This window comes from Equus przewalskii, chromosome 2 (genome assembly GCF_037783145.1).
Source record: "Equus przewalskii isolate Varuska chromosome 2, EquPr2, whole genome shotgun sequence".
Classification (NCBI taxonomy): Eukaryota; Metazoa; Chordata; class Mammalia; order Perissodactyla; family Equidae; genus Equus; species Equus przewalskii.
In genome coordinates, this window is record NC_091832.1 from 5,545,026 (window position 1) to 5,559,466 (window position 14,441).

Consider the following 14,441-nt stretch of genomic DNA (forward strand, 5'->3'; position numbering starts at 1 on the left):
CACTTGACCACAGGGCCGTCCCCTGAGAAAAGTATTTTTAAACTTTTATATTGTTTCCTTCAGCTCTGTCATTCCCTTAACCTGCAGAAATTATGAGGTAGCTTAATAGTTTTAGAAGCAGAAATCACAGTTTAAGAATCCTAAAAGTTTTGATGCTACAAGGGATCTTAAAAATCGGGTGGTCTAATCTGCAGATGGGAGCCCTAAGTCTCAGAGAGATTAAGTAGCTTAAATAAAGGTAATGTCAGAGTTGGAGTAAGAAGTTCTGTCCTTTAACTCCAAGTGCAGAGTTCTTTCCTCCTGCCATGCCACTGTGCCTCCCTTAAAGACTAATAGAAAGGAACTGGATTTGATGGTCACCCAAGGGTGCTCTTGATGACTCGGAAGCACTTCTCCACTGTTACTTGCCAAACTCTTCAAGACTAGTTGTGCCAGTACTCTGCCTTGTTTCTAGAGAGAGAGCATTCTAGCCCCGGCCACCAACGGGGAACAGAGAACCTGGTGGCTTTTCATCTTCTCTCTTTATCTTGCCAAACTTGCCAATTCTCAGATTGTAAAATAAACCTTCTACAGTTAAATGTTGCATGGGAATGAAATTCAGTTATATAAAAATATAAATGTTTGGAGCCCCTGTCCTTTCAGTAGTGTGAAAAATCCAGAGCTGATGCTGTGGAGAATTAACCGTAGCCATACTTTTCTCTCGGACTTAGCTTCACTTAGGAATCTCTATACATTAACTATTTTCACCAGATACTCAAGTAAGCTGTAACAGGGTGGTATGTTCTCTGGCAGAGAACTTGCATTCTAGGGCATATTATTAACATTTAATTGGACTGTTAGATGGTTCCCTAGTGGTCCTGAGTTAAGCAGTACAAAACATCCTGGGGTCAACTGATGGGCTGTTTTGTTTCTGGGATTCCCCTGGAGTTGTAAATGGGGGGCATGTTTAAGGAGCGACCTAAGTAAAGAGAGAATGCTTATTTGGCACCCAGGGGAACCAGTTCTCAGTGGGTTCCTCTGCTATTCTCAACTCCTAATGAAGCATAGTGGATTTTTACGTCATAGCTCTAGGGGATAAAGGTCTTAGAAAATCAAAAGATAATGAGAAATAAGGGAAAATAAGAGTGTGGATCACAGTAGTTTCAATAACCAGACAGCAGATATGTAAACTCTCCAAGAGTAAAATGTGATCATTATCAAAGAATATGTCACTCCTAGAGATACACGGGTATCCCCTGCTTTTCGAAAGTTCGCTTTGTACCACTTTGCTTTTACAAAAGGCCTATGTTAGTTAACTGAAGGAAATCTGAAGATGATTTTCACTGTTAGGGAAAAAGGTGAAAATAGCATTTTCGCTTTATGCTGTTTTGGCTTGTGAAGGGTTTCATAGGAACACTCTGCTTTCGGATAGTGGGGGAAACCTGTAATAACAAACGGACTGGTGTGCAAACGAAGGTGTCGGGAAGCACAGTGGGTCAGACACGACAGTTGAGAGGTCGCCGGGGCCAGAGGGTGCCTCTCCGTAGATGTGCGCATGCTGGTTGTCTTAGGCCTCAGTCTGCTCAGTGCTGCTAGTGCAGTAACCCTGGGCTTTTTCACTCCAGCTCTGCTGTCGTGTTTGGCTTTATTTTAGCGATCAGTTTGAGAGGGTTTTTTTATAGTAAAATAGCAAGTTTTTGCTTGTAGACTCTTGTGAAAATTATTTCATCCAAATATTTATTGGACTCCTGCTGTGTATTGGATGACACAATTATAAATAGTAGCTAAACTGAGAAAAGGGGGCCCTGATGCAAAGTGTAATGGAGTGCTTCTTACTGAGTTTTCTCCCCACTTGGAGCAGAGACTGTGAGATTATCTACATTTTAAAAGCTGCTGTTTGGACCTCCTAGGTGGACACCCCCACAACTGGACAGCCATTTCACGGGAGTGCTTGAATCTTTTAAATGATATGACTCAGAAACTTGTTCTCTACCAAGAAGCTGCTGCTACGAATGGGAGGGTGCTGTCTTCCTCATACCCAGTGGAAAGTAAGAAATTGAATTGTCCAGGTAACTTCTTCTACTCCCAAGAGAGGGGAAAGCATTTACATTTTCTTTCCTAAGAAAGATAACGGTGGTTAATCTAAGGATATGTATATGAATGTGAGGTATATATTTTTAGGGAAAATTGATCTAATATATGGGGTATTGTACTAAACCAAGAAAAAGGTCTGGGTATCATTGCAGATTGAAACAGTTAAGTCCAGTGTGGTGGTGGGGTTAAAAAGGCTGACAAAATGTTGGTCATCACAGAGAAGACTTCAGCTTACTCTGATACAAGGCCAGGTGCATCTCTACAGGTAATATTGGATGCTGTTCTGGTTGCAGTATCCCAGAGACAAAAAATTGTTGGACAATGTCCAGAGAAGAGCAGTTGAAATGGAGTGATTCAGGGGTGGGGGCATCACATTTACTGTTTTAAAATAGCCTAATAGAATGTTAGTACCCCTTCAGTTTGAGAGATGAAAGCTGAGAGAAGGACGTACAGGTGGAGGAACCTATGCTGTTTTACCAAATCCCGTAAGTAGAAGATGCCTAGGCGTGTAAGACTGATAAAGACTTAATGTTCAGATGCCTTTGGAGCCAGACATTTAATGGAAGTGGGCGAAACTGGCTGGGTGAGGACGCCGGTAAACTTGAAAGCACAGGCTTCATCTGAAGGGGGCGGCTGCAGGTTAGCTTCAGTCCATTGTTCCTGTGTGGGAATTTGGACCCAGTATCTGGACTTCTGTTCTTTTTTTTTGGAAAGAAGCCTGAAATCTGAAAAAAATTTTAGGTCAAATCTTCTACTTTTTAAATGTTGGCAACTAATCTGTTTAAAAAAATCTCTATATGGACCAAAGTAAACACATCTCTGTTTTTGACTTCATTACTTTGGACGGATCATAGACCAAAAACAGATTACAAAGGAAAAATGATTGAAATAAGTTCATGAATTTTAAAAGATTTTTAAAGCTTCTAGAATATTTCAGAGGTTATCAACTTTCAGGTTAGCATTTATTTATTCAACAAATACTTTACTGAATGCCTACTGTGTACCACAAAATGTGCCAAAAGCCGGAGAACCAAAGATGGAAAACCCCTCTCAGAACTGACCTTTTAGTGGGAGGCCCATGAATAGTAACAAGATAGTGTAACTGCTAAAAGGAAATCTGTCAGAAAGGAACCCCAATGGGTAAGATGATGTTTGATAATGAAGGGAGGCCTTGGATGTGTGAAAAGGAGTTTAGGTTTTATCCTGTAGGGATGTGGAGCCATTAGAGAGTTTTAAATAGGCTAGAAACATCAAATTAGGAAGATTATTGTAACCTTAGGTTGGAAGGATCATGGGTCTGACCAAATATGGGTTATTCATTATTTTAAATTGTTGTCATATCCCATTACTTAATCAAAAGTGACCTTCAATTTTGAAGAATAATTGCAAAACTTAAAAACCCCAGTCTTAATTTTTCAGTTGGTGATTCAAAGATTCTAATTGACACTAACCCTTAAAAAGTCATGTAATGAAAATTTGGCACTTTAAATGTTTAATGTTTTATGGTGGTTTAAGAAGACAGAATGCTAATATAATTTGTCTTTGTGCCTTCTACTGGAGTGGCAGGAAAAATGTTCCTTTGTTTTGGTACAACAGACTCTAAATTAGTAGAGTTAGAATTTTCCAAGAATCTATTTACAGAGCAGATTTGTAGGGTCAGATGTATAGATGTCCTGGGCAGATTAGTCTTTGCTGTGACTTTCGTTAGCTTGAAAGAACTTTGGAGAAAATAGGATAAGGTTAGCACTCTCTATCTGTCCATTTTCACAATACAAATTTGGCGTGTTTAGCTGAGTAATAGGTACAGTAGGATCATGCTGTAAAACTGGACAGATTCTAATGCAATAAAATTAAAGTTGTTGCCATTTAAAAATAAAATATAAATTGACAAGTTCATTCAAAACAGCTTAGAGTTAGAGAAGCTGACCTTGAAGATGAGGATATCCATAGAGTGGAAAAAACAGGAGAAGCTGCACCAGTCTGCCGTGAAGAGGTGGATGAAGCTCCTTGGGCTGCAGCAGTGAAGTCTGGCTCTTGAGAAATGACCCCACATGGAAACAGCCGGCTGAGCCTGGGGAAAATGCGTTAGACAAATGATGGGGACGTGTAGGTCTTGAGAATCCCCTACTGGCCTGCTTGAATCAGGTTGCCTCTTCAGCACTGGATCTGTTCTTTTACAGAAGAAACTACTTTTCAGACCCCGACATCTAACCAGATGCCTCGGCCTTCAGTGCCACCATTAGTTAGGACATCACTGTTTTCCTCAAAATTATCTACACCTGACGTTGCAAGTCCTCTTGGAAGCCCATTTGGCTCTGGTGTAATGAATCGGATGGCTGGAATTTTTGATGTGAACACCTGCTATGGGTCACCTCAAAGTCCTCAGCTAGTAAGAAGAGGGCCAAGATTATGGACTTCTGCTTCTGGTGAGGACTATTTTTTTTCTCAAATTTGAAATGTCATAGTTTCAGAGAATCAGATAGCCTAAGTTTTCACCTTCTTGGGTTTTTTTGTAGATCAGCAAATGACTGAACTTTCTAATCCTCCATCTACCACTGTTAGTGCTGAGGGTAAGACAGTGAGACAGCCCAGTGGGATTTATTCATGGATTCAGAATAAACGTGAACAGGTAGGATGATATGGTTACAGGATTTACATTTGGGCATGTAACATTGAGAGCATCAAGGATCTCACGTGAGGAAGCCAACAGGAATGAATAGGACTTTTCTTTTGATGCTTCGTTTATTAACTTGACCCATATGAAATTGCCAGTACAGTAGTCTCCCCTTAGTTGCTGGGAATACATTCCAAGACTCCCAGGGATACCAAGAGCCCTGTATATACTATGTTTTTTTTCTATACGTATATATTTGAGGTGCGATAGCAAAACTAGCATGAATTTATTTTTCCTTCTTCACAATTTCTGGATAGATTTGTTCTTACTGTGGATCTTAGCAACCTCAGCATATGATTTTTTTTTCTTTCCTTATTAAGTTAAGAACTTTCACATTTTCACTTAAAGGCAGCACTTTATGGCTTCTCTTCGGCATATCCAAATGGCCACCATCACTGCTCTTGCGCTTTGGGGCCTTTACTAAGTAAAAGAAGGGTGACTTGAACACAGGCACTGTGATACCGTGACAGTCAATTTGATAACCAAGACAGCTACTAGGTGACTAAGGGTGGGTTGTGTATACAGTGTGGATATGCTGGACAAAAGGATGATTCATGTCCTGGGCCATACGGAGTGGGGTGGTGTGAGATTCCATCACTCTACGCAGAACAGCGTACAATTTAAAACTTATAAAATGTTCATTTCTGGAATTTTCCATTTATTATTTTCAGACCACAGATGACCATGGATAACTGAAACTGGAAAGCGAAGCCACAGTTAAGGGGGGACTACTGTATTTGACTAGTTTGGAGCTATATAAATTGCAATTTAGTATAGCTTAACCTAGTACAGTGCCTTTGATCTGTGAATTCTTTAAGAGAGATTTATTGAGTTCTTTATATATGCAGGATGTGGTTTTAGGCACTGGGAAAATAGCAAACAAAAGTCCCTGAACGTATGTTTACATTCTAGTGAGGGCAAATAGATGAGCAAGAAAATGTATTATACTATATTTCTTTGAGTCTACAAAAACTATTAATTGTAAGACTTATTTTATGTACTACTAAGAAAAATTTGCCGGTTAAACCGTGACAGGCTATTGACTGTAAGGTGCATCCTGATATGTTCAAAATATGAAAAATATATGTCTTAAAAGGGAAGAAATTTGATCTCTTGAGTGCTCTATAGAAACAGAGCAAGTAAGGGAAATGGAGTGCCTGGGGCAGGAGTACCATTTTATGTGGGGTGAGCAGGGGAGTCTCAGTGTTAAGGTGATACTTGATCAGAGACCTAAAGGGAGGCAGGGAACAGCAAAATGCACAGGCCCTCAGGTGGGAGCGTGCTGGGCTTGTGTAAGGAACAGCATGGACACTAGTGTGGCTGGAGCAGAGAGTGCGGGGAGAGTGCTGGGTGGGTGATGAGGTCGGGGAGGTAGCAGGCATCCAGAGCTCCTCGCTGTTGTAAAGACTGCCGTTTTCTCTGAGTGAGATGGAAAGCCGCTCGATGGCTTTGCCCACAAGAATGACGTGATGTGACCTTACGTTTTGAAAGTGCTGCTCTCGCTGCTGTGTGGAGACTAGATTCTCTGCGGCAGGATAGAAGCAGTAGAGCTGCTGGAGGAGCGAAGGAGGAGGAGAGGAGAGGCGGTAGTAACGCTGCTCGGGGAACTGAGTGGGAGATGCTGGTGCCTGTGACCACAGCGGTTGTGGTAGAGACTGTCAGGTGTGAGATCAAGGCCTGAATGTGTTTTAAGGGTAGATGTAATAGGATTTGCTTGTGGTTGGTTGTGGTGTGAGAGAGTCAATGTTGACTCTAGAGTTTTTGGCCCAGCACTGTATTGAGTTGCAATTTATGGATGATTCTGAAAGAGGAAATTTGATAGAGGTTAGGTGGGGAAATCAGGGGAAATAGACGTTTCAATTTTGAGATACTTATTAGACAAACAAGTGAAAATACTGAGTAAGAAATTAGACATGTATCTGGAGTGTAGGGGAAAATTCTGGGCTAGAAATGAATATTTGGAAGTCATCAGAGTATAGACAGTATTTTAAGCCGTGAGACCCCATGAAGACTCTTGGGGAATATCGATACAGAAGAAGAGATGCAAGAACTGGGACCCTCCAGTGACTGGAGGTCTGGCAGAAGAATAGCAGAGGAGCCCAAGAGGCCATTGCCGTGAGACGAGGACCAAGAAAAGAAAGTGTTTCAAGGAGAAGTGTGGCAGTTCTGTTGATAGATAGCATGAGATTCAAACTAAGAATGAGCTGTTGGCTAGAAATGTGCAGGTCATTGAGTCCTTGACAGGAGCTTTGTGGGGGGTGGTAGGGATGAACGCCTGATCGGCATGGGGTCAGGAGAGACTGGGAGAGGAATTGGAGACCACAAGAAAGGCTGGATCTTTAAGGAGTTTTGCTGTAAGGGGAGCAGAGACATGGGGTAATAGCTGGGAGGAGTTGAGGGGTCAGGGAAAGGTTTTATTTTTTATGATGAGAGAAATAACATGTTTGCTGATGGAATGATCAGTTTTTAGAGAGGGAAGAACTGAGGACATTTTAGTAACTTCAGGATCCCCATCTATGGCTCTGTATGCTGGAAGTACTGCCTTGTCATGAATTCACTTTCAAGTCAGTTGGGCTATGTAGCTTTCAGCTTAATACTGAGGAAATTGTTTTCCATGTAAATGTCAACTAGTAGAAAAACCACTTCATGTCTTCTAAGATTTTTTTTTCGGTAGAGGGAACACATTCTTTTTTGATATTAAGAGGTTAAAAGGCAAGACAACTGTGGAGAATTGAGAAGGAATATGGTCTTAGAAAATGTCACCAGAACCCCTTTGAATTCGTTTTATTATGACAGAGCTCTGATTTGGGGGTTAGACGTATGTATGTGGGAATGCAATTTAGGCTAGATGGCGCATCCTGGTTATCCAGTTTATAATACAGAGGTATGTACTTAACGTAGTTTATTGTAAATATTGTTCTTTCTCTGTAAGATGTGAGGTGTTGAAGTTAGTGTCAGGAAGAACCTGGAAATGTGTAATACTTGAATAGAATTGAAAACTAAATGTGTTAATTCTTTTTTCCCAACTCAGATTAAGAATTTCTTGTCAAAACGGGTGCTGATAATGTATTTTTTCAGTAAGGTAAGACTATGTAGTTATAGCTACGTTGGGATTGGGGGGGAGAGGAAATGAAATAAAAAATGAAGTAGCAGATAGAATTTGACTTGTAAATATTTAGCTTGATCCTAGCAAGCCCAACAGCTTTGCCTAGTGCTTCACTGAACCTCCACGTCGTTGACCGATGTGCGCATCTCACCTCGCTGCCTCCCTGTGGCTTAACTCTGGTTGGCCTCTGAGTCTCTGGGCGGCTGGCAGCTTTGTGCTGACGTGCAGCCCTTCCGGCCATGAGCAAATCCATGACTATCTGATCCTCCGTGGCTCATTGTCCTACTCTAACATCTTTGTTGCCAATTTGGTGTTCAAAAGAAAGTTGACTGGGTTAGATCGCAGATGTTAAACTTGTAATGGATAAGAAGTAATTTCAGGCCACAAACTTAATGACTTTCCGACTTGTCTGTCAGCTATTCCAGCTGCCACAGGAGAGTAAATCTCAGTTGCAGACACTAAAGATTCGTTCCTGTTTTCACTGGCTACATCTGTTGTGTGTTAATTAATCCTTTGATGAGCAAAACCTTTGCCCATATGTAGGGGAAAGAATTTTTTAGTCTTTTTAATCTAGCTTCTCTCTTTCAGCAGATATTGCAGTATCAGCTAATAATGCACTCGATTAATGCCTTTAAGTGAAAATTTGCATTGGCATACATTATTCATTTTTATTCTTTGGGATTCATACTCTGGTGGGGAGAGAGAGCTGACTAACTGATAGAGTGTGGATACACTTCACAAAGAAGTATTTCAAGTTCTTGAAACTTTTTTCGCTATGGTGGCAGGGAAAATCCACCCAACTAGCAGTTACCTTTACCAAAAATAGTCTACCTTAGGCTACCCATTAAAGCTTTGGAGAGCTGTCAGGCCCCTGAGGAAGGTGTCTTGTCTTCCGCCAGGAGGAAGGGAGGTGGTCGGAAGTTTGACTTCAGTTATTTGTTTCAGAAGGATGGGAAGAGAACTCACCTTTGTGTGTCTTATGTATGCCATGCTCTTTTCACTCAAGTGCCCTGCTTTAATTCTAACAGCATTCCGGTGAGATTCTTTGTGTCCTCATTTTACAGATAAGGAAACCTGAAGCTCAGAGGGGTCAAGTAGCTAGCCTAAGGGCACATAGCCAGTAAATGGCAGAGCACACACTGAACAAGATCTCCTTTTTGCTTGGAGGTGAACGGCCACTTTTGATTCTGATTTTGCAAGGGGATCTATTGTATGATAAGGAGTTGTAGACACTGCTACTTGATGCTGAGAAGTGTACTGTGCTGGTGTATTTACTTGACTTCATTGGGCGCATTACCAAAGCCAGCAGTTGTTTAAATGGGCCACTTATTGCCCCATACTGTTCAACCTTGCTATGTTAAAGAAGGTCAGGTGATTTTTCTTTGGAATGGGCTTGAGGGTAGACAATTTAAGAGAGGTAACATGTATTTAGGCAGTTCTTTTGTTTTAAAAAAAGCTTTTGTGGGGCTGGCCCGGGGGCGTAGTGGTTAAGTTCAGTGCTCTGCTTCGCGAGCCCAGGGTTTGGGGGTTTGATTCCTGGCTTCCAATCCCGGGCGCAGACCTACACATCGCTCATCGAGCCACACTGTGGTGGTGTTCCGCATGCGGGTGAAGGACGGTCGGCACAGATGTTAGCTCAGGGCCAATCTTCCTCACACAGAAAAAAGCTTTCCTAATCATTCCGTTAAGTGATTGCTCTGCTAATCCTCTGAGGTTGATTGAGCTTATGTAACTCTTATTTTAAATGAGAAACTGAGGCACGTAGAGATTTAGAGACTAGGCAAGGGTCACACAATAAGGTGGGGGCAGAGTGCTTTATTGCAGTGAAGTCGTATTGTATAAGTATTTCAGATTTTAATTCTTGAGAGGCAGCTGTGAATTTATTATTGTTAGACTCTACATAGTGGATTAGATGAAAATAGAGTTTTTGCCTGGGGGAACTTAAATGTTTTTGTTGTGTTTGTAGCACCCAGAGGCCTCCATTCAGGCTGTTTTTTCGGATGCCCAAATGCATATTTGGGCATTAGAAGGTAAGCAATCTCAGTGTCCTGCAACTGTGTTTTAATTATCAGTTAAATATTGAAGGATATCCATGAAAGGTCAGTTCTGGACTTTGATGTCAATCTTTGAATTTTCAAATACATTTTTCTGTCTTGTTTTCTGTAGATCATTTTTCTTAGGTGTTTAGGTGTCCTTTAATTTGGGCAGAAATTTTCCTTGTATGTGAGTAGACAAACTGAGCCTGGGATCCCTGCATCTTCTGTACTGCAAAAAACTGTCATTAATGGATTGTTTTTTAACTGCCAACTTGTGTTGACATGACTTATTTAGCATATTTTAACATATTGAACTTAGGGTAAATAGTGAAAATTTAGTTGTTAAAGAGCTGTTTCTTTCCGTCGTACAGCTGCTGCCTCCTCAGTCTTAAATGCTGCTTCCTCAGAGATGCCTTTCCTGGCCCCCCGGGAAAAGTGTCCTCAGGATTCCTACTCTGTTCCCTTACTGTGCTTTGTTTTTCTTCCTAGCACTTATTCCCAACACAGTATTATTTTTAAAAAAATGTTTTTCCCTGCCGGCACATAAGCCGAGACTGTCGCTCACTCGTGACTGCTGTGGCTGAGCACCTTTCAGGGCCTAACCCAGACTTTGGCCCCTCTGTCTATGGTATTACCCACTCTCCTTTATTTAGAAGTTTGTTATAGATTCAGGATGTTAATTGTTTCTCAAATAGACGTATTGCAAATAGATTTGCTTAATTTTGATTCACTTTTCACTTTTTTCTTCTTTTCCCCTTGAGGTCTGTCTCACTTGGTAGCAGCATCATTTACAGAAGATAGATTTGGAGTGGTCCAGACGACACTACCAGCTATTCTTAGTACTTTGTTGACGCTGCAAGAGGTAGGCAGTACGTGGGTTGGTGGGGCAGAGATTGCGTCTATTCATTTCCCCACCTCCCCTTGCTTTTTCCATTTGTTTTTTATATATCACGTTTATTGAATAACAACACATATGTTGGAAGTTAAACTAATGGTACTATTCTCACTCTCAGGAAATTATAATCTAAGAGAGACCATGAAGAGAAACTTTTAATTCATTTATAAATAATTTTATAGAAATTGAAAAAGTATACTAAACTTGTAGGAGATACCTCTGGTACTAAACGGATTATTTAGGATATTGGAATTCTGTTCAGTGATAAAAGTTTGGATCCTTACCACTTATAGCTATTGAAAGTGACCTGTAGCTAAATTACCCATGCAGATAATGAGTTACCTATTGGTCAGTGGCTCAGGAAGATAGAGCTGAGGGCAGTGGATGTCTGCCACGAGTCTGGGTGGTTAGTTTTAAACTAACAGATCTTTTTAGTCCTGGACTTAAAGAAAGGCAGAAAAATAAAACCTATGCTTCTTGCTTTCCCGGACTTCATGTTGGATGATATGTTTTACACCGCCTTGTAATATTAGTTACATGGCACATGAGGGAGAGAAACACTGAGTGCTAGAGACAGTGAGAGGTGTGGGGGTTGGGGCGGGCAGTAGGTTTTCTGAAAGAGGTGCTTCTGAACTGGGCTTGAAGGATAACAATGGGTACATCATAAGAGAAAACATGCTTCACGATTCTTCCAATCTCGATTCTTTTTACCTTTTACCCATCAAGGCCAGTGATTGTTTCTCTTTTACTTTGAGTCCTCTTTGTGCTCACTTTCTCATGTGTCACTTGAGACATGTCTGTACACATGGATAGTTTCATTATTTGTGCCCTTTTGCTAGCTACCTTTCTCTAAAAAAATAATTTCCCAGTATTTCTCCACACTTCTCATATTTGGCCTGTCTAACCACATAATGGGTAAGCATGATTCAGGCGTATCTTTGGTACTCATAGCAGAGTTTGTTTCTATCACTCTGGCTGTGTCATCTAAAACAGAAGGGCAACAGAATAATGACTTCACGTCATTTTTTTTTTTGGCTCTTCATAACTGTCTTGTGAAGTAAGCAAGATGGAGCTGTTTTAGCTGTTTGACAGACAAGTGCTCGGCGGCTCGTGGGCTTCTCAGGTCTCACACACGGGTCTCGTGGAGGCGGAGCTGGGACTAACTGGAGCTGATTCCAGGGCACCGGCAGTGTAGGAGACCCCAGAGGAAGCTACACATCCACATCCCTGCTTCTTTCTGAACTTGTCTACCATCTTGTCCCGGGCTGCTTTTTTTCATGTAGGATTCTCTTCAGAGAGAACGGTTCTGCCCCTAGAACTGTGGCTTTCAAACTTTGTGGACCGTGACCTACAGTATGTTTATATTAGACTCAGAATATACACGTGTGTGGAATAGAAACAAAGCTTCTTAGAACAGTACCTTTTACTGTGTGCAATGCATTCTAATATTTCATTAAAAAAAGGCTCGTTGAAACTGAGTTGATTTACGAGGCTTACACGACCTCACGCTGGAGGTGTTGCACCCCAGTTAGTCTGTTCTCACCTTCCACACCATCACAATTTCTAATTCTTCTTCCTAGTTGGTTATGGTTAGGTATGACAAGGAAAGCAATCTGTTCATTCCATTATTTATAGTCATCCATACCATTGGTTAGGAAGATAAGAATCACACATTTGTCAAGAGGTCAGGCCCTATTTCCTTTGAAACAGAGGAGTTGGAGAATACTTTTGAGGGGCAGAGTGGAAAGAGGCAAAGAGGCATATTTTTGAGAGTAGGGAAGAGGTAAAAGGAAGAGGTATACTTAGCTTCTGAGTATAAAACCTTTTCCTTGTGTGAGGCTTGTGACGTCTGCCCTCCCCTACGCCGCACCACAGGCAGCCTTTTGGTCATACTCTGCAGCCATCAGATTTTGCAAACCACCGTACCAGTCTTTCCGTTTCTACCCCGGATCCTGAGATTGATTGTAGTGAGTAATTCAGAGCCCACGTGGATATGTGTCCCCGCCTTGGCTGCGCAGTGCTGTGACTTCCTCCTCTTCACTCCTTTTTTATATACCCTTCAGTCTCAGCCCACGACTACCACCTGGGCCTCATCATGCCCTGATTCTCCACCTCCAAAGCTTAAAACACCCAGATTCTACCCTCTGAGCCAGAGTCCTGAAATGTTTTTTGTGCCAAGGGTCCCTTTGGCAGTCTGATGACGCCCATGGACTTTTTCTGAGAAAAATGTTCTTAATGCGTAAAATAAAGTTCTTAGGATTAGAAAAGAAATCAGTTATATTGGAATATAATTATCAAAGTGTTGAATTTGTGATATAAGAATGTGTGCTTCTTAATTAATGCATTAAATAACAAGATCTATGAGTGAGCCTAATAACTATCATCGTTTTGAAATAGTGGTAAGATGAATGGTATTTCAAGATACTGCAATAGTAATGTAATGTGAAGGTTTGGTGATTTCTGTTGGTGGCAGAGTCGCAGGAACTGCTAATACTGTTGTGATTTGTTGCTTACATTCATAATTGAAAGAAATGCTAAATTTTAATTGGAGCTTAGTGAAGATAAACATCTAATTTTTATCCCAAAGTTCATGCCCCCTGCATTTTACCCCAGGTCTGTGGGTCCCTGGAAGAGCCATCCTCCAGCACAGCCTCTAATGCCCTTGCTTATTCTGTACACTTTCCTTGTCCTTACCAATATTTTCACTTTCTTTGTCTTTCGTTCCCTCCCGGCTACATATATATCTTTCCCTACCCAATTTAGACCTTATAATCTATCATGTCAACCATTTTATTCCTAATTTCGACAACTTGTCCCCATGTTTTTAGCTGCACCCATGTGGCAAAACCCCAAGGGATCAATCCTGTATCCACTACCCGTCTGTTCTCTTTTGCCCATCACTCCTGCTTCAGCCTTACTTGGCATTCCTGATCTGATTATTACTGTGGTCTCTTGGCATTACTAGCTCTTGATGGAGATTCCCTCACACCGACTCTGGCTACTCTTCTGTCCTTCCCATGAGCCCCCTGCTCTAATGGCCACCGTGGACTGTTCAGTTTCCCCCCCCAGATACATATTATTTTCTTAACCCAACTCTATACATGATGCCTTTTCTTTCCTTTTTTGCCTAGAACACATTTATCTCCCTTTTTCTGGCTCTGCCCTATAACCCCCATCGCAACACTTTAATACATTGCATCTTAATTGTCCATTTACTTTTCTTGTCTTTATTAGTCAGAGTAGAGGCAGGGACCTTGTCTCATCTTTGTATTCCTAGCATCTGACATGGTACCTGGCAAATGACCGCACTTATTAAACGCTTGTTGGATGGCTGCTGGATAGCTTCATGGTTGGTTCAGTGGGTGAAGCCTTCTGTTCTGGGGCCTGAATTGAGTGACAGTTCTGATGCAATGAGGTAATTATAATGATCCCAGCTGTTTGATTTTGAGAGGAAGGATGTGATGTGACTCATACGAGCCCTGTTAGGTGTTTTCGGTTTTATGTTCTTTCATCTAAAAGGGATACTTGGTTTTAGTAAAGAGTGAGTTCTAAGTATCGCTGTCATTTAAGGCAAGTTGTACAATACTGGCTTCTGGATGTCACTAAGGAACAATTGTATGGAACTGTTCTTTTATTTTGCTTTTCACTATCAATAAC

At 41.3% G+C, this 14,441-nt stretch overlaps 1 protein-coding gene across 7 annotated transcripts in view; it reads left to right on the forward strand.

Annotated features, from left to right (window-relative positions):
• NDC1 (NDC1 transmembrane nucleoporin) overlaps positions 1-14,441 on the forward strand; it is a 49,026-nt gene that overhangs the window by 22,999 nt on the left and 11,586 nt on the right. For 2 of the 7 annotated variants that reach the window (XM_008536579.2, XM_070609529.1), the window contains exons 11-16: positions 1,890-2,048; positions 4,254-4,499; positions 4,590-4,702; positions 7,779-7,829; positions 9,820-9,883; positions 10,651-10,751. In XM_008536579.2, coding sequence (XP_008534801.2) covers positions 1,890-2,048; positions 4,254-4,499; positions 4,590-4,702; positions 7,779-7,829; positions 9,820-9,883; positions 10,651-10,751 — 734 coding nt within the window. Of the gene's footprint in view, positions 1-1,889; positions 2,049-4,253; positions 4,500-4,589; positions 4,703-7,778; positions 7,830-8,917; positions 9,100-9,819; positions 9,884-10,650; positions 10,752-14,441 lie in introns of those variants that run through there. The other 5 variants (XM_008536580.2, XM_070609530.1, XM_070609531.1 and 2 more) reach the window with 3 other exon arrangements.